Raw genomic sequence first — 26,689 nt, forward strand, 5'->3', positions numbered from 1 at the left:
TTTTTTGGTAAATGGCTAGTAAAGATTTATCTAGCCATTTTATCTGAGAAAAAAATTTTTAACGAAAAACATTACCTGGACAAACAAAAAATGTCAAAAGACTTTCACTTACCTTACTACCATACTTTTGTCGCATAGAAATATACAATTCTCGAAATCGTCTGTATCTACGTAAAAGCGTCCAACTATCGTCCTGCGCCACAACACGTACCTCGTATTCGTAATGACTGGACGTACCAGCTCCGCGTATCACGTAAGAGGGTATACTGACGATTACGTTGATCACACTGTCGTGATCCGCGTCGTTTGCTATCAAAGACGGCAAAGACCTTGTGATTGTCAGGGAATACGGACTACTCAAACGATCACCTCTATTTTGACTCTAAAACAGGAAGACATGTCTATAATTTGAGTATCAGTTTCCAATTTATGGTATGCACGTCGCATTATAAATTACCGTTAAATACACCGTTGAATATCCTCTGCCGGATGATACTCGGGGCGCAACAGATTCTGATAAACTTTCCTCGCCGTTGGTATTATTAGGCCTGTGGTTCCTGAGAATCGGAGATCGTGTTGTGGCTACGGTCAACAACGTTGCCGAATTCGTCGTGGGGTGTACGTCACGACACGACGTTTCTACAGTTTGTGCAATGTCATTCGCCGTAATAATATCATCGGCCGCCAATCTGTCATCCAAGCCACACTGCGACGCAGACTGTTGCTTGAGATTCTTTCGTTCATCCTCCAGCAACGACACTTCCAATTCGATCTGTTGCTTCTGAAGATCCTGCAGGATCACGATTTGCTTGTTCAGATCTTCCTTCGATGGTGTGCTGGCCTCCAGGCACCTCATCACCATCATTCGTTGACGGGCGATTCTTTGGTTCAATCGTTTCATCGCTGGATTTCGTTGCACTGGCGATTCCAACGAGTCCTCCGGAATATCCGTGGAGTCCTCCGCAACGGAATTCGTCGGGGACTTTGTCTCGGTTTCTTTCTCACCGCTGGCGCTGCCATTACACTTTCCTGACTCGACGATGGCGATCGTATCTACTGAAGGTTCCCCGTTTAAGTTCAACAAACTTCTGCTCTCCGCTGCTTCGCGCAGTTTGGCCCGGTCGTTCTCCAAGTGAACCTCCGGAGAGGGTTTTTGTTGTTTGTCAGGTTCATTTTGTTTCGACGGTGACGTCTGCGACTCTTTCGTGTCGAAATCTTCGAACGGGATCCGAGGCACTGGCGAGTCGGCCGCCGCCGTGTGAAAAGTGTCCGTCGTGTCGATGGAACTTGGAACGTTTTGTGGCAGTAGGCTCAAGGCGGAAGCTATCTGAAGCTTTCTGTTGCATCCGTCCTGAAACGACTGAGTGTCTCCGTTGTGAAGAGCGTCGTCGCCGCTCAAGGAACGATCGCCTGGAAACGCAGGCAACGCACGCTTCAAATTTAACGAGAGATTCTGCTTTCTCCTCAGGATCTCCTGCAGCTGCTCCTGGCTACGTTTCGCCAGCAACAACTTCTTCTCTGTGTTTCCTTCTTCCTCGACCTAAAAAAAAAAAAAAAAATAGAAAAAAAGCAGAAACATTTAACGACAACGAAGAGAAGTAAGTTGTTGATCTCTAATTTTGAACAAAACTCCAACCTCCAGATTGAGCATGTGTTTTTGCTTTTTAGCTATCTCCATCAACTCCTCCTCCATCTTGTCCACCTTGCACTGGTGTTCGTTGAGGGACTTCACCTTGTTCTGCAACTCAGTTTCCAGGACAGCCAGCTCTTTTTTCTGGAAGGTAGATTCCCAGAGTTAAATCTTGATTATTGATTCTTTTTATGATGTAAATGTGACGATTGTAGGAACTGGACAAAGTATCTCATTTGATAATGATTTACAGAAAAGGAGTCGTTTAAAAAAAAGAGAGAGAGTCATAAGGGTTTGCCCTAGTTCCTAGAATTAACCCGCTCATGAAAATTATAATTAGATCTAATCTCAGAAATGGATGTAACTCCAGGTTCACTTACATGGTGATTAACGAGCTCTCTCACCGCGTCAACACATTTATCATCGTTTAAGCTCGACCAGGATTCTGGCAAGCTGCCGTCACTGCCAGCGCCGTCGTCCGTCTGAAACGGTACATTTTGCTTTCTGAACTGAAAAACAGTGAATCTCTGTTCCTACGTACGCTAGTACTTCATCACACCAATTTCCAACATAGTTGAAACGAAAGGAAACAGAGAAAGTAAAAGAAACGAATTAATGAAAACAACAACGACAATAACAACAAAAAAAAAAAAAGAAAAAAGAAAGAAAGAAATGAAAAATAAATAAGGACAAGATGCAAGGTCATGTATATGTTACATGCGATTACTGTTTAAAAAAAAATTCTTTCTTGCTTTCTTTTTTTTCTGCCGTTTGTTTCAGTAAGTTGCGTGCCATCATAAATACAGACTACGCGTGCCGCGCGTGTGCGTTATATGCCGTTATGCGTTTCCTTTTCTGTCTAGAGACTCTTACCTTCTCCCACCATTGATGAAATCTTTGAGCGCGTTCGTGATTGCTCATGAACTCTTGGAACTGACGATGCTTGGACTGCAATGTCGTGCGCAGAGAGGCAACTTCCCTACATAAATTTTCTACCTAGTACCACACACACACAGATATCGATGCATTAACAAAAAAAAGATAACTGAAAAAAAAAATATATATATATAGTTTGGACGCCTGTTCCACTCTTTTCCTTCCTTCCTGTCTTTTTAATTCGTATTTTTCTTTTTCTTTTAATTCCTTTTTTTTCTTTTGTATCTTTTCTCTTTTTTCTTTTTTTAATTGTAGGTTTAAACGAGAGGTGAAGTCTTTTCGTTTGGAATTTACACGTATGAAGTGATAACAGGTGAAAGATGATAGTTTTAAAAGTCGAGGATACTCTGTTATCTGTTTGTCGGAGAGAAGAACGACGTTGAATGGATAGAAATAAAAAAAGATAAATAAATAAAAGCATGCCACTGTTTTATGCACAAACGATAATAAACGTGAACTGGAGGAGACTACGTGAACGTTGTTGCAGAGATTTAGATTCAAAAGGATTCCAATGGAATGTAAAAAAGTAAAAAGTAAAAGTAGTAATTAATGGCAAAGGAAGGAGAAAACAGAAACGAGATGAGATAATCCCGATAAATACATTACCTTATGAAATTTCGGTTTGTTAGGTCTTTAAATCCCACATCAGCACTCGACAAAGTGCACGTGCGGACGTACCCCAACGAAATTGTTAACAAGATACAACACTGGGTTTGTTAATCGGGAGCGTTATAATCTCTCGACTGTGTACATATATAATGCTTGACAGAATATGTATGAGAGACATAGAATGCAGAAGTGTGCGTGCAAAGTATATCATATTGTGGAAGATCGAAGGCCAATTTTTGTAAGAAAAATTTATTAATCAACAGTATTCGTATATATGTATATAATAACAACAGTTCTTTCTTCTTTCTCGCATAACAAACCCATATATATATATATATATTTGTAAAGAGAGAGAAAGAGAGAAAGAGAGAGACGTTTCTACAAAAAAATAAGCCCAGATATGTACATAACACGTTCTTTCTTTTTTTTTTTTTTTTTTGCTTTTCTCTTTTACTCTGTCCATTGTAACAGTAGTCTACAAGGTACTTAATGTATAACATTCCACGGAATGCCACATTTGTCCGGCAATATCTCGTCAACACTGGCACTTTTATCGTTTCATATTCAGGCAGCTTATCGTCATTTAAGCTTCTCTATCTAACAACTTTCGCTATTAAAAAAATAGTAAGCGTTAAAACTCTCTACAGGCGAGACTGTCGTCTGCGTAAAATTAGGCGCAACTGGTATTAGAAACCCGTAATTGGAACCTGCTTGAAGACGGACAAGTATCATACAAAAGGAATACGAAATGTTTCTTTTATACATTAAAAAGAACGATTCAGTTATAGTATAATAACATCGGACAAATATTGCCCCATAATACAATTGTACAGTTTAGTTACATTATATTACAATTCAGGAGAAAATCCTGACATATATATATAAATATATATAGACGCCATTCGTTGCTTTGAAGCACCTTAAAAGCTTTTTTAATAAATTTCTAAGTCTACGATTAAACTGAAGTGAAAGAAAAGAAAAAAAAAAAGAAGAAAAAAAATACGTGATCATCGTCAATGATGATGATGATGATGATGATGATGGTGTAGCTCGTTCTTTCTATACCTGAACAGTTTTCGACGTTCAAGTACGCTTGCAAACACTTGACGAAGAACATGAATGCGACTCAATGAAAACATGTTCCCTAATACCTCTGCACATGTCTTTCGGGGTCACATGTTCAACGGGCAAACGTGCGAGTAGATGATGATGTTGCCAGACAAGCAAATAAGGACACCGAGAGCAATAAGGACGAGGTAGAATTGATACTTGATCGAGATTACGTTCAAGTCTGGAGACGGCGCGTCCGAGTCACTTACTTGCGTCATTTCGTCCCGCCGTTCTTGCTCCAGGATGTGACGTCGCGTACGTAACTCGCGCTGCCGAGATTCCAAAGTAGCTATCGCGTCCGCCCATTCTTTCCATTGGGCGCCCCATTCGCGTTCCAATTCGCGTTGCGCTCCCTCCAGTGCCTCTCTTCTCGCAGCCCATCTCTCTTCTCGTTCTTCCTGCTCCCTCTGTGTGAATCAATATAGAAAAGAAAAAGAAAAAAAGAAACTTTTTACTTTCAATACTTCTCATATTTCAAGAGGAATAGAAGAGGCGATATTTTTTTTATAATTCGAGTAATTTCCCAAAATTAGATTTTAGAGCGTTGATTAATCAGCGGACGAACCTTGAAGTCTTCTTTCTCCTTGATAAGGGCAGCCTTCTGCTGCTCCAGTTCTTCGAGCGCTCGGAGATCTTCACTCGAGTTTAAAAGATTATCGCTAGAGGACGAGGCATGCAAATCCGAGACACTCCAGCTCAAGAGCGACAGTCTTGAAAGATTGACGACCGTGGATTGTAAGTTACCATTACCCATTCCACCTTCCTTTCTTAGTTTCGCCGCTTCAGCTGGATCGTTATATCGGAACATATTGTTCCGGCCGAGAAGAATAATACAGCCCTGCGAGAGCCGCGTTGGCTTATCTACTTGGGCGGTGTTGATCCAGCAGTGGGAAGAAAGGGGATGAAGGGTTGCCACGCCACCGTCCAGCTCCACCACACAATGTTCTGGCTCGACGTCCGCGCCAGTCAATACAATATCCTGTTTGTTAAGTAGCGGATTATATCGTAGCCCATAAACACAGGTACATACGTAGGTATTCACAGTGTGGAACTTTTTGGACTTTGTGATCAGGAAATAAATGAAATTGTACATTGTTCTATATACCTGCGTGGTCGGTGCTTCTTCCGTTCCCACTAACGTTCTACCCTCTTTCAGGTGATAGAGCGTAACACCGGTGCTAAGAAGGTCATCATCGATTCCCACTAAATGCGGCATCTCCGAGTCTAGGACCACGCCAACGCCGCTTTTTCGAAGACCCAACGCTTTCTGCTCTTGAAGAATTTGCTGCGTTTCTCGCCACTTTTCCGTCCACTCTTCCGTCAATACTTTCTCTTGCTCTTGTTTCTCGTGAATCTGAGCCAACAGCACTTGCGGCGGTCTTTCAACGCTCTGCAACATATGTATTCAAGATTTCACTTTCCAATCAAATTCTTTCATAATTAAGTAAAAGGGAAAATTCGCTTCGTAAGACTTACGATATCCTTTTCAATAAGAGACTTCAACTTTTGTATTTCTTCCCTGAGTTCCCTGATTAACTTCACGTTCGGATCTTCGTTGATGGTGGGCTTGTTAATGATATTCTTCGCTCGGTTAGCGTACCTGAGCGTACTGAGAGTCTCGCCGTAATTGCAATCGGCCGGGCTGATAGCAGCGATCATAATCGTCTTGGAGTTACCTCCAAGCGAGTCCTTTAGCAACCACGTCAGCACACTGTCTCGATAAGGTATGAAGACATTACGCTTAGAGGAGGAAGACGCGTCGCCTGTGGAACTTAGTTCCGCGAGCGCCGATATCACAGAACCTAAAGTTACCAGTGACTTATTGATGTGCGCACCCTCTTTCAGTCGTTGGCCTGTCGCACCCGTTGCATTCGCACGCTCGCTAGACAAACATAAGCAAACAGATGCGAACTTAACATTTTACAACTGCGTCTTCGTTATACTTTTCAACGCGAGCAAAAGAGAATACTCGACATTTCTCTTGTGTGAAAAAATATTGAACTCTACGAGTCTTATGCTCGCGCCCTGAAAATTCGATTTCAAGAGAAAAATTATCCTCAAGATTAGACTACCTTCCGGCCAAGTCGACAAGATGCACCTTGGAGACGGTTTCCGACGGCATGTTGCCCTCGGATAGACCAGCTTGCACGAACGTGATGGTAAAAATCGCGTGGCTCCTGCTGCTCACATCGTTCATGTTTGTGCTCGCCGTAGTTCTGTGCGTATTACCTCTCACCATGCATTCCTACGAGAGCGGGCGAGCAACGTTTTATTTAAAAGCCGCCGGTGCAAGTCGCCGCGGCGGGACGAGCAGGAAGTGAAGGACGGGTTCGTTTACCTGAATGTCTGAATAATCGTACACGAGGTGGCTCGACAGGTCTTGAACATATGGCCCTCGTTTAGGATGTTCCCGCACACGGAGAGAATGAGACTGTGACTGGTCCAGTCTCAGCAGGTCCCTCACTCTCTCATTGTGTATTTCCAAGAAGGACACCTCGGTTCTATACGACGCTCCGCTCTCTTTACCAGCTGCCATTCTGGCGAACAACGTCTTACAAATCCGCGGTATCAATCCTTGAGCTTCCTGTAATTGAAAATAATGAAATTGTTGGATGTTAACGGTAAGATTGTTTTTTTTTTTTTTTTTTATGAAGAATTATGATTAATTGAGATGAGGAAAAGGTACCAAAAATTGAGGTGAAGGTACAAACGAATGTTTAATAAATGCTAATAATAATTAAAAGATTATATTTTAAGAACTTATTGAAATGTCAAAAAGATTAAATTTAGGGTACTATCCTTAATTTAAATATCCTAAAGGTATCCTAAAGGTATTATGCAGAGAAAGTCGGTAGTAAATAAATAAAATTCACAAATTGAAGGAAAGATAAAAAAACAAAGGATCTTCGGATCTTCTAAGAACTACGTGATCCCTAGAAGGCACGAGGATGCTACCTGAAGACTATAAATGACACACGGAAGTCAATTCAATTCTATGCGAACTATCGAACGAGTCGGTTTTGAAGTAAAAGTAAAATTTTATAGGAGATGATAAAAGTTTGTGTGACATTGACAATCTTTTTTTAAAAAAATCAAGGATGAAAATTGCATGAAATTGCACGAAGAGAGATGAAAGTAAAAGTAAAATTTCATAGGAGACGATAAAAGTGTGTATGACATTGACAATCTTTTTTTAAAAAAGATCAAGGATGAAAATAGTCCCTGTAGTAATTTATTACCGGTGTGCCCATCATAGTAAAGGTCTTCCCAGACCCTGTCTGGCCGTAGGCAAAGACGCAGGCATTGTAGCCCTCGAAGGCACTTTCTATTACGTCCGTACCAAGATCGTAGAAAACCTGAAATAGAAAGAGGATCAGCTACCCATTCTTATCACTCCCAACAAGTATAATCCAATAAGTTTCATGATAAATGAAAATAAGTGCTTCTTATTACGTATCTAATTCATCAATGATTCGCTTAGAAAGCAGTTTCAACGATTCACCAGAGGAATTAGGATGGTCGGTAATTATTACAAACATGTACATATATCTCGACTAGTTTTACAACTGATAAAATGTGAGATAAGAGATAAGTTGAATTTATCATTCATCACGGTGAGATAATAATTCACTGGATTGGAAATGTAAAATTTTCAACTAGAATCTCTTCTAATCCGTTCTTACGACAATGGGTTGCTATACCGGTGCATGCATACCGGTCTTCTATTTCAGTTCTGATCGTGGCTCATCGTCAAAACATTGCCCAATAGTGATTTCATGAATCGATCGATCGCAGTGATGTTTCATTGAAAAATAATAATCGATTCTTCATGAAAGGGAGATTATTCTTCATTGAAAAGAATTAAATTCTCACTTTAAACGAAACAAAAAAATTGTTCGACATGCTGCTTTTAGTGAGTTATTCAATTCAATGGCACACTCCGGTGAATCGATAAAATTCACGATACGTTTCAGAAAAAAAAAAAAAAGGAATATACACCTCTTCCTGGGACGCATAGTTGTCGTCGTTCGTGTCGAAGGACCAATAAGAATGATCGAACGTGAAGTCTTTGTATTTCTCCCTGTCGATTTCTCTGCAGCTACCCGGTGTCTGAAAATGATGTGTAAACAATCATGAATTTTTCAATTGATACAAGAAACTGGTAAAATCAATAATTATTCCATTTTATAAGAAAGGGGGAAAAAATACGTTTACGAGGCGTGTGCGATTAAATGAAAACAAACAAACATTTTTCAAAATTCCCAGATGTGACTAAAAATTACGACGAACTAATCAATAATTATTTCATTTTATAAAAAGGAAGGGAAAAAATATTTGCGTTCTCTGTGATGCGTGCGCTGAAATGACGCACGTCGAGAACTTTTTGTTCCAAAATTGCAATATTTCCTCAGTTTTAAGTATATTTAAGTATATTTAAGTACATAACCCAGGCAAAACAAATAATAAATTTATTATTCTTAAATAATTTTCTCCTCAATAATTTCTATCCAGTGATGTCGTACCGGCGAGTTCAAAAAGAAAGCAACGGATTGTTGTATACGGTTTGGTCACTCGTTATGGTCCGCAATCAGTTGCCAGCGCAAGTGGTTAAATTAACAAGACAGACTTTTCAAAATTTCCGAAAGAAACTGGCCGAGGACGAAGATCTTTTCGCTGTCCCTTCGACGCAATATCGAATTATAATTAATTGGTTACGTCGAAGAGAAATAATACTCAGACAGATTGACACGGGTCAAAAGCCGGTGCAACGATTGATGTCAAAGAAGCGCATCATTCACAAGTGGCTGGCAAACAGTAAGCCGTTATGTCACGTGCGTTCGTTAGGCTGCATCCGACATAAGTAAATAATCGTATGTTATCAAGAGCATTCCGCGCATTATGCAACACAAAGCGAATAGTCGGTAATTTAAAAGTAAAACTTCTATATCAGGATAAAGAGTGAAAGATGAGGGTCATCATTGTTCGAGAAAGAAATTTTCGTCCTTGAAAAAAAAAAAAAAAAAAATACTAAAATGGTTAAACCATCGTGCCGAGATCATCGATTTTGTTGCGACTTTGCGACTTCGTTGCTCCTTGTTTCGATATCTCGATGGATATACACTGCTCACAAAAATTGGGGGATATTTCAAAATGAATATGAAGCGATAAGAAAAAGAAGCATTTGATTTTTTTTATCGCTCTATATTCATTTTCAAATATCCCCTAATTTTTGCGAGCAGTATATTTCACGAGATACGACGTATTATCTTGGAAAGATTTCTATTTATTTGACTGCGGTTGTGTTAATTATGCGCATCATAAGTTACGTTGCATACGCTACGTTTTCATATGCTCGTTTTACCGCCAGGAAGTCTGTTTTATGATAATTAACTTGAGACGAAGGTTGATCGTTACAAATTACGTAAAAATTATTTTCCTTCTTAACACGGTACACAGAAGTGTACTTCGAACCGATAAAAAGGATTCTACGAAAATATAAAAGTCGTATTTTTAACGTTGAGTCATTGGGGGAGAGAAAGAAGGGAAAAATAACTAGAGATTCATGACTAGGCGGATGTTCATGCGTTTATGGTGATCTCAAAGGTGCAAAAATTAATGAACGAGATAGACACAGCTCACATACATGAACATCCGCGATCTATTCATAATACGCGAAGAGAATACAAATTCCTATTAATATCGTACCAATAAACCAAATTTACTCTAAAGCATTAACGAGGACGATATAATTGGCTCCGAAAGAGATAGATATCGCAATATTAGTCATCTTAAAATAAACAAAAGTCCGTTTAGATGCAACGTCTGTTATTTACTACAGTTAGAGACAGTAACCATACGTAATTGCAACATTACCAGAACGAAAGTCGAATTTCCGAGTAGAAATTAATATTAATTTTGCTAAAAAATTACGTATAATTGCGTATTCTTTACGCAACGCGTAATTCCGAAAACCAGAGAAATCTGAAATCTACGATTTCGACAGGTTTGGCAATTACAGCGTTAATGGCGCTATGGTCGTGTTTGTTTTGCGGTTAGTGTCGTCGGATGGAAACCAAGTTGGTCCGGGATTGGTCAGGCGATGATTTTCGCACTTTCTCCGATCAGATGACGTGCTGTTCGCTACCTTGGTTCTCGCTATCTCGGTCAAAGATTTCGCTCAATAAGCGTGGATATCAATGACGTAACGTTAAAACAAAACAAATATGCAGCCACCGGATGGCAAAAGGAAGAATTCTGCGCGCCCGCGAACAATATACGTCGCGGTCGTTGTGCGACGTGTTAATGGGTCAATAGCCGAGGTTCGTTCGACCAGAAATTATGACACGATTCAAGCTCCCAAGCGTTTTAACGGCGCGGCGTGGCGGTCAACGGTAGTTAAGAAAAAAGGAAAAAAAAAACCAAGTCTAGAAATCTTTTTAGAAAGTTGGCTCGTGTGCGACTATTAAGGATCAGCTTCAAGGAATTGCAGGGACTATACACACGAAAGCCCTGCACGATTAATCACCGGAACTAGAATCAGAATGACAAACTTTTTGTTTATTTACATGCACGTGTACTTTTGAAACATAATCAAGTTATACTGTTTTCATGTCGTTTGTGGGTGTAGTATTAACCTCGCTGGCGATTTTTGGACGCTTAAGTCCAAATCTAACTCCAAGTCTGTTTTTAAGTAAAGGAATTTTAGGATCTTCCAAAAATAAAAGTACACGATATCTTTTTGGAATAAAACAAACGCGAATAGACCGAGGATTAAAGAGGTTATAAAGGTTAATCTTAATAAATAGTAATATTTATCCTTCTTATTGCATGGGAAATTACTTAAGCACTATAAAATACCTTGGTGTTGAAAATCCGCGTTTTCTTGCCATCCATCTGCACGATCATCTTTGCATTCATCGCCAACTCCCTGGAATATAAATTCGACAGATTCACATCCATAGTCGTAGAACTGAACACTTAAAATTTTCACCAACGTTGCTATAAATCGTGCGACGCGGAAATGAAGAAAAAAAAAAGAAAAGAAGGAATAGTCGATGGAGAAAGACATCTCGATAACGAAAACATTAGAGGGAATGACAGCAGGTGGCAGAATCTTGTCGCCCAGTCGTCAGTCGCACCGTGGGTCGATCGAAACCATATGATTGATCGTCCCTTGGAACGAATTTCGCTGGAAGGTCAAACGTTCGCGAATTGCATCAAAGACACTATTCAAAGAGAATTTTGTCGTCCGAATAGTACACAGCAGGCCTTGACTGCGCTACTCAGCCAATCGCAAAAACCGCAATCTTCGGAGGAAAAGCAACGAGTAAAATCCGGAACGAGCGAAAAACGTGTCTGTATATAGAACGTGCAAGGAAAAATTTATGGTGGCAATAACTTGCGAGCACGTTGTATCACTGGTTGCATAGCACGCACCTTTTGTTAAAGGGACGAACTCTCACGGCTACCTTCACTGAAGCCATGGCTATAAGGAACGCATGGACTTTGTCGAGAGATGTGTTGTTGTTGTTGGTGTGCCGCGGTCTATCTTTCGTCACGTTTTCTTCTCCTTGGCTCGCGTTACGCGGACACGATGTATCTCGCGGCACTGCGTGGACAAGACATCGTCGACGGGCCCCGCCGTGCTGCGAAACGTCGTCGTCGTCGGCCCTCGCGCACAACAGACATCATCCTCAACACAGCCTCGACAGACGGACGACTGGCTGGCAGGCCGCTGTCCGAGGAAAAAAATTGCGTCCTTGCGCATGCGCGTGTACTTTGGGGGATCCCTAATTTCAAGCGATCGCCGCACGTTTGTGACCGCGCGGATGGAGGCGCACAGATGGGAACGCGAACATTGCAGAAAATAAAAAAGAAAAAAAAAGAAAAAATAGAATAGAAGAAGAAGCGAAGGAAACGTAAGAGAAAAGAGATAGAAGGGGAGAGAGAGAATGGCACGAAGAAAGACGAAGTGAATCGGAATACGAAACTGTAGAAAAAGAAAGGGAGACGGTCGAACAGGTTTTGTGTTCCCCTTCTACGGAATGTGACGTCAGAGTACTGGGGATCGGTATGGTAGAAACCGGTGGTGGAGAGTGAACGGAGAAGGCGAACCACCCACGCGACAAACCGAGACGTGAGCTAAATCAAACGCTGTTTTGCGGTTTCTGCGAGCGTGTAACAGCGGTTGTACCAAGAATTCATGTCGTTTTGTTATCCAGCTGGAGATTACGCGTCGTCGGTGGGCACGGATCCAGGACAAGAGTAGGATACCGTAGGCACCTGCCCACGATCGTAAATAGAAAATATGTCATAGGCGGCGCTGGTGTTCTTCGGAAGTGTGCTCCAATATGTACGCAGCAGTGCCGCGATAACTGGCCGGAATCTTGTCTCGTTAATTGACCGTTATTATCCCCACCCAGTTCTTTAAGCTATCCAAGTAGCTCTGTTATGCATTTACGTACATACATAGCTTTGTGTACCGAACATGTTTGTTTTCAGATGCATTGTTACTGTGGATATATTTTCTTTCTGACGAAAACACGATCACGTTAAAACAATCAAATAGTTTTAATCTTAGTCAACCAGTCTCAATGTATCTCATTTGTCAGAGTACGCGCGTACACTCTAATCAAGTGGTGACTTTAGAATCTCTAAACTTTATGTTAATCAATTCTTTTTTCCATTGAATTTTTCATTCTTATTTCGAGCTGGATAAAAAGATTTAATATATCTACAATCTTGTTTGCAGACATTAGAATACTTTAGATCAACAGTTCAAATATTTATGCATATTGAAAAATTTACGATTCAAAGATCTATGAATCTTGCAGCGGGGATATTGATGGTCAATTAACGGAACAAAATCCGGGCCAATTAAATTGTACGCACATTGCAGGTTAACGAACCTTTCGAAACTTTGGCACAATATCATAAAGGAAAATCATGGAGTATATCGTGTTATATTTCCGAGGGAGTGAGAGAGAGGTCTTATCGCATGTTGATGCAGTGTCGATTTAACTACCTGTCTGAAAACGGGTTCGGCAAGGTATAATTTGTCTCGCAATCTGTAACCGTCACCAGTATAAACAAATTTTCTTCTCTCTTTCCTGTCATGCATTATTCATTCACGGCTCTAAATTTGGAGCCTGTTGCATTTCCAAATGCATTTACGTAGCAGATCATTGATAGATCTCCGTGGACACGCGTAAGCAAACATAACTCGGTTCGTTGTTAATGACACGAGCGTGTCTATAAATACTATTTTATTTCTAGACGATGCGCGCGATATTGAAATAATATTTTATTGAACGAATAACGTAGAGAATGAATAACGTTATTATTTTTTATTACCTAGATTTTTTTAAACAATAAATTTACTATATAATTTCTTTAGAATAAATTTTTATGGCCCAACTTGTCGTGTCATTGCTTTTTAGAGTATGTTAAAAGTCGTGATTGATGATTAAGTTCGTATTAAGGAAAGGACACTCGAATTCTGCTGCGGTAATTATAAAACCGGCACTTAATATCAAGAACCGCGGCCTGATCATAAAACGGGAGCCTTGAAACGACAAGTTATATGATATGTTCTGTGCATAATGATTCATAGCCGATTCGACTGACGTAATCGCATCTACGTACTACGGGACTACTGACTGCTACAGAAAAACGTGTCGATCCTCTCATACTGTTTAGGCAAACACTATTCCAGTGGAGCCAAATATGGTGATGTATGGTCGTCACTTGTCCATTCTTGCTCGCCTCGTGTCATTGTTATTCAAACAACTCGATTACATTTAAGAATGACAAAAAATATATGTAGATAAATTGAGAACAATATGCCGATAAATTTACCGTTATTCTGGACGTCTAATAAAACTAATGAAAATCGTTACGACAATATTCTATAATCTTTCAATATATTCATGCACATTGCAATTAATTCTAATTTATCGTTTTATTAAACGTTCTTTTATTAATTGATTCTTCTGAAAAATTATTTTGATAATATAAAATATTTTGTCAGTTAAAAAGATAAATTTTTTTGTTGTAAATAAAAGAACAATGTAACATTCTCGCTGCTCAGTATCCAATCTAAAATTAAGACTTGGAGGAAAAGATTTTTTCTTGTTTTTTAAATTAGATAGTACATCTTCACTTCCATTTAGTAGAAAATTTAGCAGAATTAAACACGTAATAATTATTAAAGGTGGTCTCACTAAATTTATTATCTAATGGTTACAAACTGGTTACAAATTTTATTATAGTCATGACAAGATATATACAATGCTAGTGACAAAATGTTTCGTGTAACACACATAATATATTATATATATATTAGCACAAACAAAATAGTATGAAAATTGTAAACAAAAGCATCATCTTTAATTCTATTGTGATTCAAATTAAATTGGCGCGCAAAAGCATTAATATCATGTACGGTATGTGATTGGTTTATTGTTAGAAATATTTTGATTCGATACTTTGCTTTTCCATTAAATTAGCCGAATTCTATTGGTTCACGCTCGAGCTCCCCACCCTATCGTATTATTTCGCGACGCGAATCTATGCGCGGGGGTTAGTTTAGTGTGAAAGATGTGAACATGTATCGTTTTGCGTGGTGTTTAATAATTGCGCAATGTTTTCATCGTTATCCTTTCGTCTTCACGGTATTAACATTTTTATATATGTTTCTATGCAATAATTTATCAAATACTACTATAACTGATCAGTAAATTATCTTTTTGTCTTTGATTGTCTTTTCTTGTTGTCACATTTACTGATAGTTCATATGAATTTTTGAAACGGCATTCACCTTGATTATCGTTTCATTTTCTTTTATTTCTTTTATTTATCTAAAAGTTCTGGTGTTCTTTTGTACAGATTGTTGGTTGATTGTGAAGAAAACTTCAAAATAGTTAGGGAGATACCATGGTGATTCGACAACTTTTCATGGAGATACATTAAGATTTAATTTATTTTAATGAAGGTAAGCATGTTTATACATCTGTTTTTTCTTTTTATTGGACAATTAATAATATTTATCGTATTAATTGTTTTCGGAAAGAGACGTTGTAACGGTCAGGTTTGAACAGGTTCTGCGCATCGTGTCGTTTGAATATTGCGCAGCTTCGATTTTAGTACTAATACTGCGCGCCATATTTGATTTGTAGAAAGCATATTTAAAACTCTAATAATAAACATTCAGATTTACATATTGTTTAATATGTTAATTATATATTTTATAGTTTTTATTAACATAATATTTCTTTATTTTTCATAAATTAATAATAATTAACTGGTATGTTTTTAAAAATCATATTTCTGGTGCATTTACTACTTGATCAATTTCGATCGTTTTATTTGATGTAGTACCCCAATTCCCCGTTATTTAAGCATAGAGTGCGTTAAAAACCACTGATCGTCATTTCAGACCATGGGATACGAAATCTCATAAAATGCTTGGTCTATTCATATATATCTCGCCTGTGGTATAATTCTCTATGGGATTTCATTCTTTTTTAAGCATCATTTATTCTACATTTGCATGTCAATGACCAATTAAACAATATCGATAAAAATGTGAAATATTGTCTTGTATATTATTATAATTGTAACTAAAGGTTTAATTAAATTTCTGCTGTGAAATTTAAGTTTATCTTGCCTCAATCGTGTCGGAAAAGTAGAATATGCATTCTGAATTCCTTCGTTACAAATTTTGAACATGTGCTGTCACATGTGGCTCTCCTCTGAACTAATGTTCACGATATGGCCGATAACACAAAGGAGTGACGTTCGATCGTCAAAGCAGAGCAGGAGGGGAGATTAAAGACGCAGCATGGTGGCGCTGCTAGTCAGGGTTAGTTCATTTGAAAAACGAAGCCGAGGCATCAGTCGGGTGGCAACTGTCGGCATGTGCGTGGTTCTTCGTGTCCGTTTAGCCGCGTTTTAAATCGCACACAGAACACCAATTGTATGTACACCCTAGCAGTACATGAACGAACGGCAGACAGTTCGCGAACATGTGATTTTGACAGAGAACACGGTTCGTCGACGCTCGTTACCGCGTGCGTGAAAAGTGGTTTTCCTTGCCGGATACATCGTTACCCTGTAGCAACAGCCTCATTCTAGGGGGTGGAGAATAATGTTCTGAGCCGTGAGCCACGCACATCATGGTTGCTAAGCACTTCACGCAGGGTAAGTTTCCCAACTGTTCAGTTCCTTTTATCCAGATGTTTTCTTTCGAGTATATAACTACGGTTTTTTGTGAATTTTCGTCAATCTGATGAAACGGGATAATACAGGTTTCAAAGTCGTTGCGTACTCTAGAGGTGAAAAATGTGCACACGTAATGTCCATGGTGCACCAATACAGTGCATGGTGGGTGGTGCAACTCTATAATAGCAATGATAATAATAATAGGAGCAGTGGTATACGTATTATACGACAGATCAACGAAATCGAAGGAAATCGGGAATTACAATTTTCACAATGAATTTTACATAAAAAATTCAGTGAATTTACATACAAAAAATCAACAGAAATCCGATATTTTGACAATGGGACAGCGGTTTTCATTTCATTTCATATTTAAAATATAAACAGATGTCGAAAGATTCTTCTTCTATTCAAATGAATTTTGTTAAACTACACATGATATAATGTTTGAATAAAAATCATTTAAATTAAGCAACGATATACGCGTAAATATATTTCTCCACATGAACGAAGGTATAGATATATCTATACACTAGCAAAGGGCGGGTTGAGTCGCTAGTCTGTTATTTATGGTACTTTCATGGTTTGCGACATGGTTCAGTGACATTTTTATGCAACTAAAAATAATTCAGCATCGTGTTGTCCTCTTTGCTTTTCAAGAAGCGTTCAGTGAGAGCAAGATCCCCATAATTTATTATTTTAAATTAGTTTTAGGAAATAAAATTCCACGTAGAAAATTTTTATGTTTTTGTATAAAATATGCATGAGTACGTAGCCGGTAGATGCGAGGCTCGAAGATAGTTTATAGTTGGATCACGTTTTTAAGTAAAACTCGTCAGCCTGGGTGGAGTAGCATTGACCGATTGTTCTGGGGGATAAGCTGAAGCTTGCGTGAGCCCGATGTCAAGTTCGTGGTGGCTTTTAAACCGTACACATTCGATGTCCCATCGATCGACGCACGGCGTAATCATACTCGCGCGTGCCCTTTTGAACACGCGTGTTTTTTTACGTGAAATCGAGGGGAATGAAAGCACAGAGGAAAAAAATGTTGTGGTTGAACACCCTCCCGCACGTTTCCCAAGATGGTCGACCATAACGCGTTTTTACTGTCATAACTTTATTATAGTTGTCAATACAATCAATTGTGCATATTTACTTTCACTTCAGTTTCTTTCGTATAAATTGGCCGGTTCCACTGTTATGTTGTTCGATTATCGATTAAATAATTTCCTAAATTTTTACATTTAATTGTTTTATGCAACATAATCTACAAAAGTATGCAAAATTGCAATATTTCCTCAGTTTTAAGTATATACAAAACAGATAATAAATTTATTACTTCTCGATAATTTCTATCCAGTGATATCGTACCGACGAGTGTAGAAAGAAAGCGACGAATTGTTGTGTACGGTTCGGTCACTCGTTATGGTCCGCGAAACAGTTGCCAGCGCAAGGGGTTAAACGAAGTGAAAGGAGGGTTAGTTTTTTTTTTTTTGTTATTTTTCTGTTCTTCGCGGCTGGTAACCGATTTGTACCGGTATTCCATAACCCCTTTAATTTGCAATGCGACATCTGGTGGCTCCTTGGCACGCGATAATCTTTGATATAATTGCGGGTTACCTTTAACATCAGCTCGTCACGCACGATAGGTGTAAATGTCGTTAGTAATTTTTCACGGAGGCTCGATCAACGAAGAAATTCCATGGTATGCGATGATTCTTCCGCTCCGAATCCGTCAACCCTTCCTTCATCTATGTATATCTATATATACATATATATTGACATATATATATATATACACCTGCAGTGCAGTGATACGTCCAGGGATTTCCATCTTCTACATCGCTTCTTTTGAATTCCTCTACCATGCAGGTCGATAAAGAGTGCACGTTCCTCTCTGCACACTTTCGAATCTGCATATTCGCATTTTCTTTCTTTCTTTTTCTTTTTTTTTTCTGGAAATCGAGTCTAATTCAAATCGTCAATTTTTAAAATTTTTCATCAGTCACTCGGAGAGAGTAATAATACTCGGTAAAGATAAATATTGTTTCTTTATCCAAATACCTAGAACAAAGAAACGCTTCTCTCGAACGGAAAGAAATATCACCCGGAGTCGTCGAAAGGTCGTAAAAATGTTTCACACAAAAACAACGTTTTTTTCGTGTGTCACACGATCCAGTTCTTCGCCGAGCAATACAATCTCGCCGTTCGGGCAAACACAATCAGCATTCACGGCGGTTTCATGTGTACAATATATGTGTGTATTAGCGAGGGCCACGGAGTTATCATGTCGCGTATATGATAAAACCACTTATAGTGCGAACGCACGTGTGGTGTACATGTATTTCCGATCCGAGGGTACAATGCCTCCAGTGACTCGAGGCCCAGAGAAATTAATACTACTGTGTTACACAACTTGCCCGTTTCTTCGTGGATTCGTTTCAGTTTGTTTCGTTTGTCGTCTATCTTTTTTATCGATAAAAAAAAAAAAATACAAAGCAAATTTTTAAGAATCAAACATACTTTTAAGAATTTAATTTAGTTTAAAAATAGTTTGAACATAATTGAAACGTTAATTGCAAATCAAGTCACGAGGTTACGCAATTTAGTCTGGCCTGCGTCGTTAGATAACGAGTGGAAAAAAGGTTCCTTTATCGGATGATATCAGTGAGAGTTGAAATACGTTTTTTTTCTTTCTTTTTTTAGCAATCTAAAGTTACGGTATGAAAAACTCGCGAGAAACGAAATAAAAGCACTCTTGTTTTTTTTTTTTTCTACGAGCATTGGAAGCCGCAGTACGACTAATTGGATGATGGCATTTGCTTTGTACGCGAGTCGCATTTTTATTAGGATACTCCTCTCTCGTTCAAGCGTGCATTTCACCGAAATAGCCTGTCTGAAAATAGAATGATAATTCATCATCTATCTTTTCTCAACCATATTCTGTTTAATTTCACTTCGTTAACAGTGTTAACATTTGTACATTTTCACCAATCTCTTGCAATTTTTCCGGAACAGAAATAAAATTCAGGACACTCGCCTACAAGGAAAGTGAGTTTCTCACTAAATCGTAAACGCGTAATCGATTGCCACGAGTTGTTACTCGATGTTAGAAGGCAAGTAGGTTAATTGACCACAGGATCATTTGATTACGAATCCGCAGATAAATGCATGCTTCCAAGAACATATGTAAATCAAATTCAATTTGTCCAGGCGTTTCACGCGTGTCAGTCAAATTTCGAGAGAAAAAGTTTCTTTGAAACCCGATTTATATCGCGGCTTAAATATGTAGCGCGTTTGAGAAACGTTTCCTATAGTTGTACGCAGGTATGTAGTATTATATCGTGGACATCTGTGTGAGTCACAGTCGCATCCTGGTAAAAGCAGGTTTCCTCGGAATTTCGTGCTCGTCCAATGAATCACTGGACATGAAACGTCAAAAAACGTAATATGTTTCACTCGACGAACGTAAAAAATCGCGCGCTTCTCAGATTTTATTGGCTATTACTATCGAAACGAGATTCATTCGTTGAACGTGTGCGAATTATTATTTAAGCAGCTCTTCGACGTTTCGCATCTGTGGAAAAGAAGGAAATTGTGGACATGTCGTTTTATGGACCTACGTGTAACGTAGTATTATAATGTTTACTTAAAAGTATTATAATGTAAAACTTATTAAGGGAGCACTTGTTTCTGAAGCGATAATGAGACGGAGTCTAGGGTAGAGGAGATTTGTTTTAATTATTAAATATAACATCGAGAACCATATTTTGAATATTTTGGATATTTTCGTGCGTAAAACTATGAATCTTCTAGTTTACTAATTTTTTAATTCTATGCTTTTCGATGAAGCCGATCCAAACCATTTGTTTTCGATCTTCCGCTTCGATTTTAACCAGTTGCGCTGGCAACTGATTGCGGACCATAACGAGTGACCGAAACGCGAACCAGTTACTGGCGCAAACAGGTCAAATCGATCGAGATATCAAAATTATTTTGTACTTGTGCATTTCGTTTCGAAATCTCCACTTCATTTCACTATTTTTTTTTTTTTTTTTCAAACATTTCTTAGCGATTTCTTGCACTGATTTCTATTGTATTCTTTTCTATCGTACTGATACTTCTTCGACTGTCCTTTCGTCTCCTTCTACTTTCTTTTCCTTCATCGACGTCATGCTCTTTGGAATGTTCCTGTTCTAGACCAAGTTAATGGCCGTTTAAGCTTTCTCCACGTCACGAAATTCACTTTTCGACTAATGAGAATTACGTGTCACAGGGGCGTCAGAATTTTAGAGATACTCAGGCATGGCCAGAAAAAGAAAAAAATTAGAAACCACTATATATCGATCAAGAGTATGAGAAAACACACACACACACACACACACACACACGTACCTGCGTACATTTAGTAGAATACCTAAGTGTTTTTCGACCGAGTTAACAAACACGCGGACGTTTTGTATATGATAATGCAGCGAGTTAATTATTTCCTCTCGTTGTTACGTGCCGTTGACCTCCCTGAGAACTCTTTGAGGACTCCGCTGTCGTTGCACGAAAGCTTCGGGCCTCGATCGAGACAGCGTGAAGTTTTCTTGAGAAGGTGCCGTACCGTAAAAAGAGAGACACACCGTACGTATACGCAGCGGGAAAGGACAAACGAAGGAACAAAAGCGGGAGAAAATTAAATAAGCCTCGTCGGCTCCTAGGGAGAAACGTAAATATGTGATGAAGGGAACCTGCAATTATCGAACGATTTCGATCGTTGTTAATTGAATAAAAACGGAGGAACGGAGGTTTGGCGATGTTGAAGCTGGTTAAAATCGTTCTGCATTGCCGCGTAACAACGAAGCGATTTTGTCTTGTCCGATTTTTATTGCGCTCTCGTTCGAATTTTTATGCACACGCGTAAAATCGTTGGCGATACTTGTACACGCGACAGCGGTTGTATAATACGTGTTTCATCGTATATTCATACCTCTGTGCGGGAAGAATGATCCTTCGAAATCAGAATTTAACTTGAAAGAAAGGCTTTCTGAGAATCTGTGGTCTCGTCCTGGTTTTGCCCATTCTACTTTCCCTGGAATTTCTTTCGAATTTTATGAATCGAAGATACAGAATAAGGAGAATAAAGTTTTCGTGGCTTTTGCATTTCATTCGTTGTTCGATCCGAACGAGAGGCAGATGAATAATCACGCTAGAGTGATAAATATGCCGCCACCCTCTTCGTGCTCTTCCCTTCGCGTTAGAATATGTGCCAGCTGCGCGTTCGTTGCTTCTCCCTTTCCCTTCAATTACGTTCACGTTGGCTCACTGCAATCACAATGGATATTAGATCGATCTTTGCCTCCTCGTAGTGACATCCATCAACGTGAATTTCAATCTCATTCCTATGCACGACTGTCGCGTTATTGAGTTACCCTGTAGAATATTTTCAAGTTTAATTACATTTTTGGATCTACTTTTTTTACGTGTTAGAAGATAGAGTCGGAGATCTTTGTATATAATATAACTGCAGAACATAGTGGCAACTGTATATCTGCAAACGTGTATGTGACAAACGAAGAAGCGTCAATAAATGCATCTTTTTACTGCATCTTTGAGATAACAATAACATTCTGCTGAAAAATAAATAGATCTTAGTCATGGAATATGAAGATTATAAATAATAAAATTCTAAAAATTTGTTCTGAAAAACAAATAGAAGATTTTGGTCATGGAACATAAATAATAAAATAATAAAATTCTGCCAGAAAACAAATAGAATATAAATAATAAAATTCTGTCAGAAAACAAATAGAAGATTTTAGTCACAGAAGATGAGAATTATAAATAATAAAATTTTGGTAAAAAGACAAATGGAAAATTTCGTCTTGGAAGATGGATATTATAAATAATAAAATTCTGCTGGAAAGACAAAAGATTTTACCATAGATGATGGATATTATAAATAATAAAAATTCGATAAGAAAGACAAATAAAAGATTTCGTCACGGAAGAGATGAAGATTACAAATAATAAAATTCTGCTAAAACAAACAAAAGAAACAAAAGATTTCGCCATTTCTTAGAAGATGGAGAAGATCTCCATCGTTGATAACGATTAAATCGTTCACGGTAATTACGATACTAGCGTCGACTACGAATACGACGTGGTTTTTTTAAATGACCGTCGAGAAAATTCATTAATCTTGGCACCTGCCCAAGGGTTCTGAGATATTATCGCGGCCGCGTGTTTCGCCTAAATCACTGACAGAGTCTCGGCCAACTGATCCAGCCGAATGACACGCGATCGAGTGACAATCGTGCGTACAATCTACGAGGTCGGTCGCGTATGTATGAATCGTTTCTGTCTAAATACAGGGTGGTCCACGTAACTTGTACACCACTCCATTACTTCCAACTATGAAAGAAAACCTACGTATAAATAAATTAATACGAGTAAATAAATTTCACTTTGTTTCTTGAAAAATTCCATTCACGTTTATGGCGATTCAAGCCTGCTGGAGGCTTCTCTGGCGCCCTTGCGAAAATTCTCAAGAAATAAAGTGAAATTACTCGTTAGCTATTAGGTTGATTAGGTTAATACTTTTTTTACTCAGAATTCGATATTTTTCCATATTTTGATATAATAAAAAAACATAGTATTCCATTTGAAAAAAATAAAGTTGACCTTCAAATCTTCGAAACGCCTCTTATAAAAAACATAAATGCACTACATAGTACAAATTTACTATAATTCACTATAATTTATATCAATTTATATTTACTATTATATTAATTTATATTTATATTTATTATTATATTAATTTATATTTATATTTACTATTATATTAATTTATATTTATACTTACATTTACTATTATATTAATTTATATTTATATTTATTATAATTTATATTAATAATTATAAGGTAAATTTACCATGCAACTTTAAACCATGCAACTTTTGTACACGAAATTTTTTCTGCAACGCATAGTTTGGAGGTTATGGTAGGTGCACAAGCGTGGACCACCCTGTATATAGTACTACAGGCAGGACCTTCGTCGGCTCCGGGAAACGGATGGCAGTTCCGATAAGGTATCGCCGCTATCAAAGCGGTCGACGAAGTGAAGATATAGGAAACCGAAAGAGAACCGGCCGATTTGTTTCATAGAAACGGGAAATGAACGGGACGAACGTTAAGTCCAAGTAAAAGTCCCACCCGCGTGCTGCGGAAAGTTGAAGACTCTTTTGCAATGATCCTCGAGTTGGCGCGAGAGTCGTACGAGTTGAAGCGATACTACTTCTTTCTTGCAAACACGGCTTAATCTCGGAAATCTGGTCGCATTATGCAGAGGGATTACCTTTCTGTATATACCCCGTGTCACAAAGATTCTCACGTTTTCTTTTCTTTTACACTTTGTTGCTCTTGCATTCTATTAACGTAGGGCTATTAATTGTTCATAATCTTTTATTTTATATCTAGTATTTTCTTGGAACTTACTATAGTTTATATTTTAATATTAATTAATTTTAACATTTATATTAATATTATTAACTTAATTTAATTTATAATTTATATTTTGATGGAATTTATTTAACTCTCGCATTTGGCTTGATATTGGCATATTTTCAAAAGCATAATTTTATATTTAATATAAAATATTTGATGTAAATATTTATGTTTAATAGTTTAAAAAAGTTTTTTTTATTTGAAATGTTTAAGAATATTTTTAATTTTCTTTGATCTTATCATCATCGATTAACCGTTTGCCTTCGAAAACTTTTTTTTTTCGTATGTATCATCTACCCAAAATTTATATTCACGAAGCATCATCAATTCAAATAAAATGACACGTAGCATTGGAAATAATCATTGAAATGGTATTTAATTTTGGCGAAATTTTGTTGATTATAATATCTTTGTAACACGTGATATTTAAATTTAAAGCAATCATCGACTTTATTCGGGTTTGTTAGAACAGGTATAACATAGTTTTAAGTTCTGGGAAAAATAATATCGTCCGCCATCTTTTGAACTTTCGTAAGAGGCAATAAGAAGTCCAATTTATGTGAAACGAGCGTCAATTGACTCAGGACTCTACTGTCTTCAGAAATTTTCTCTTTTGAAATTCTTTTGCCCTTACGTCGTTGTTATAGCTTTCACTCTAGGCTAGTCATAATACTATCATACATCGCATCGTACAAATGTATACGCTCGTTGCAATTATCAGCAAATGATAAAACAGTGAAAGTCCGAGCTGTTGGCTAGATTTAAGTACGATGTCTCCTCCAAGTGCAAAGAGTTCAAGATAGGATTGTTCATTAGGACTTGATCATTGCCCAAATAACAAAGGGATGAAGAAATCGTGACACGACATCTCCGTGATTGCGAGGTATCAAATTTTGCGATCAAGTTAGCGAGGAGTCGCATGACGTACGACCTTGGGGAAGTAGGACCATGGCAGCTGACATGCAGGTGCAACATGTTCGCAGGTGCATACCTGCTGCTGCTGCTGCTGTTGCTGTGGCTGTAGCTGTTGCTGTTGCTGTGGCACCTGCATACCACACGAAGCACGTGGCTAGTGATGATTGAAGATGATATTTTGACGGACCAAATTTTTCTTCCTCTTTTTTCTCCATTTTCTTTCACCTCCATTGCGCTGGCAACTGATTGCGGATCATAACGAGTGACCAAATCGTAAACAATAAATTCCTCGCTTTCTTTTCGAACTCGGTGTGACATCACTGGATAGAAACTATTGAAAAGTAATAAATTTTTTATTTGTTTTGCCTGGGTTATACTTGAAAATATTGCAATTTTGCGACGAGAAAATTTTCGACGCCTGTGGCGCAAGAGGTTAATGCTACTTTAACCACTTGCGCTGGCAACTGATTGCGGACCATAACGAGTGACCAAACCGTACAATAAATTTTTCGCTTTCTTTTCGAACCCGTCGGTATGACATCACTGAATAGAAATTATTATAGAGAAGTAATAAATTTATTATTTATTTTACCTGGGTTATACGTAAATATACTCAGAGCTGAGAAAATAATGCAATTTTGCGACGAGAAAATTTTCGACGCCTGTGGCGCAAGAGGTTAATGCTACTTTAACCACTTGCGCTGGCAACTGATTGCGGACCATAACGAGTGACCAAACCGTACAAAATAAATTCCTCGCTTTCTTTTCGAACTCGTCGGAGTGTGACATCATTGGATAGAAATTATTCTAGAGAAGTAATAAATTTATTATTTGTTTTGCCTGGGTTATATACTTAAATATACTTAAAGAAAATATTGCAATTCTGCGACAAGAAAATTTTCAACGTGCGTGGCACATCATTACAGCGCAGAAGATTAAATAATTTCGTGTAGAATTTGCAGTTAATATAATTTTAACAATGTTGTAAATAATATAGCGAATGTATTATTGCGATTCATTCTTTTCTCTCTTTCTGCTTCCTCTTTTGTAATTAACCGTCAGAAATTCGAAAGCTCTGTTTAAAATTGATAAAGAAAATATACTTAAATGGAATTTAATTCGTGGAGCAAATGATAGATAGTTGGGATTTTTTGTAGCGATAGTTTTTAAGAAAACTAAAACCACTTGCGCTGGCAACTGATTGCAGACCATAACGAGTGACCAAACTGTACACAGTAAATTCCTTGCTCTCTTTTCGAACTCGTCGGTGTGACATCACTGGATAAAAATTATTGAAAAGTAATACATTTATTATTTGTTTTGCCTGGATTATACTTAAATATACTTAGATCTAAGAAAATATTGCAATTTTGCGACAAGAAAATTTTCGACGTTCGTGACGCACGAAGTTAAGGCTTCTTTAATCACTTGCACTGGCAACTGATTGCGGACCATAACGAGTGACCAAACCGTACACAGTAAATTCGTCGCTCTCTTTTCGAACTCGGTCGGTGTGACATCACTGGATAAAAATTATTGAAAAGTAACAAATTTATTATTTGTTTTGCCTTGGGTTATGTACTTAAATATACTCAAAGCTGAGAAAATATTGCAATTTCAAAAGTAATACAACACTAACTCGTGGAAATTAAATCAATGAATCCAGATGGATTAACGATGCAGCGAATAGAGCAACGCGCACAAGCGTTATTCGATTATACTTGAATCGTCTCCACGTCTCTCTGTCGATAAATCGCAATGGGACGCAAAAAAAAA

General features: G+C 38.0%; 3 protein-coding genes across 9 annotated transcripts in view; 2 read left to right on the top strand and 1 right to left on the bottom strand.

Annotated features, from left to right (window-relative positions):
• LOC122532864 (presenilin-1) overlaps nt 1-2,704 on the top strand; it is a 7,766-nt gene extending 5,062 nt beyond the window's left edge. For 2 of the 5 annotated variants that reach the window (XR_006307582.1, XR_006307584.1), the window contains exons 8-11: nt 1,469-1,598; nt 1,669-1,781; nt 2,001-2,120; nt 2,494-2,704. The gene's annotated coding sequence lies outside the window, so the exon portion shown is untranslated. The remainder of the gene's footprint in view (nt 1-1,468; nt 1,599-1,668; nt 1,782-2,000; nt 2,121-2,493) is intronic. The other 3 variants (XM_043661999.1, XM_043661998.1, XR_006307583.1) reach the window with 2 other exon arrangements.
• LOC122532863 (kinesin-like protein Klp98A) overlaps nt 1-12,132 on the bottom strand; it is a 13,834-nt gene extending 1,702 nt beyond the window's left edge. The window contains exons 1-15 of one of the 2 annotated variants that reach the window (XM_043661996.1): nt 11,723-12,132; nt 11,144-11,213; nt 8,285-8,395; nt 7,525-7,641; nt 6,624-6,869; nt 6,358-6,530; nt 5,762-6,167; nt 5,391-5,675; nt 4,851-5,264; nt 4,495-4,692; nt 2,504-2,626; nt 2,011-2,112; nt 1,637-1,774; nt 458-1,540; nt 113-382 (exon numbers count right to left, since the gene is read on the bottom strand). In XM_043661996.1, coding sequence (XP_043517931.1) covers nt 113-382; nt 458-1,540; nt 1,637-1,774; nt 2,011-2,112; nt 2,504-2,626; nt 4,495-4,692; nt 4,851-5,264; nt 5,391-5,675; nt 5,762-6,167; nt 6,358-6,530; nt 6,624-6,869; nt 7,525-7,641; nt 8,285-8,395; nt 11,144-11,213; nt 11,723-11,769 — 3,783 coding nt within the window. In that variant the 5' untranslated portion in view covers nt 11,770-12,132. The remainder of the gene's footprint in view (nt 1-112; nt 383-457; nt 1,541-1,636; nt 1,775-2,010; nt 2,113-2,503; nt 2,627-4,494; nt 4,693-4,850; nt 5,265-5,390; nt 5,676-5,761; nt 6,168-6,357; nt 6,531-6,623; nt 6,870-7,524; nt 7,642-8,284; nt 8,396-11,143; nt 11,214-11,722) is intronic. The other variant, XM_043661997.1, reaches the window with a different exon arrangement.
• A 3,837-nt stretch (nt 12,133-15,969) lies between these two features.
• Nucleotides 15,970-26,689, top strand: part of LOC122532854 (myosin-I heavy chain) — a 65,322-nt gene continuing 54,602 nt past the window's right edge. For both annotated transcript variants that reach the window (XM_043661978.1, XM_043661979.1), the window contains exon 1: nt 15,970-16,486. In XM_043661978.1, the coding sequence (XP_043517913.1) occupies nt 16,462-16,486 (25 nt within the window). In that variant the 5' untranslated portion in view covers nt 15,970-16,461. The remainder of the gene's footprint in view (nt 16,487-26,689) is intronic.

This window comes from Frieseomelitta varia, unplaced genomic scaffold, assembly GCF_011392965.1.
Source record: "Frieseomelitta varia isolate USP_RPSP 00005682 unplaced genomic scaffold, Fvar_1.2 scaffold_479, whole genome shotgun sequence".
Taxonomy (NCBI): domain Eukaryota; kingdom Metazoa; phylum Arthropoda; class Insecta; order Hymenoptera; family Apidae; genus Frieseomelitta; species Frieseomelitta varia.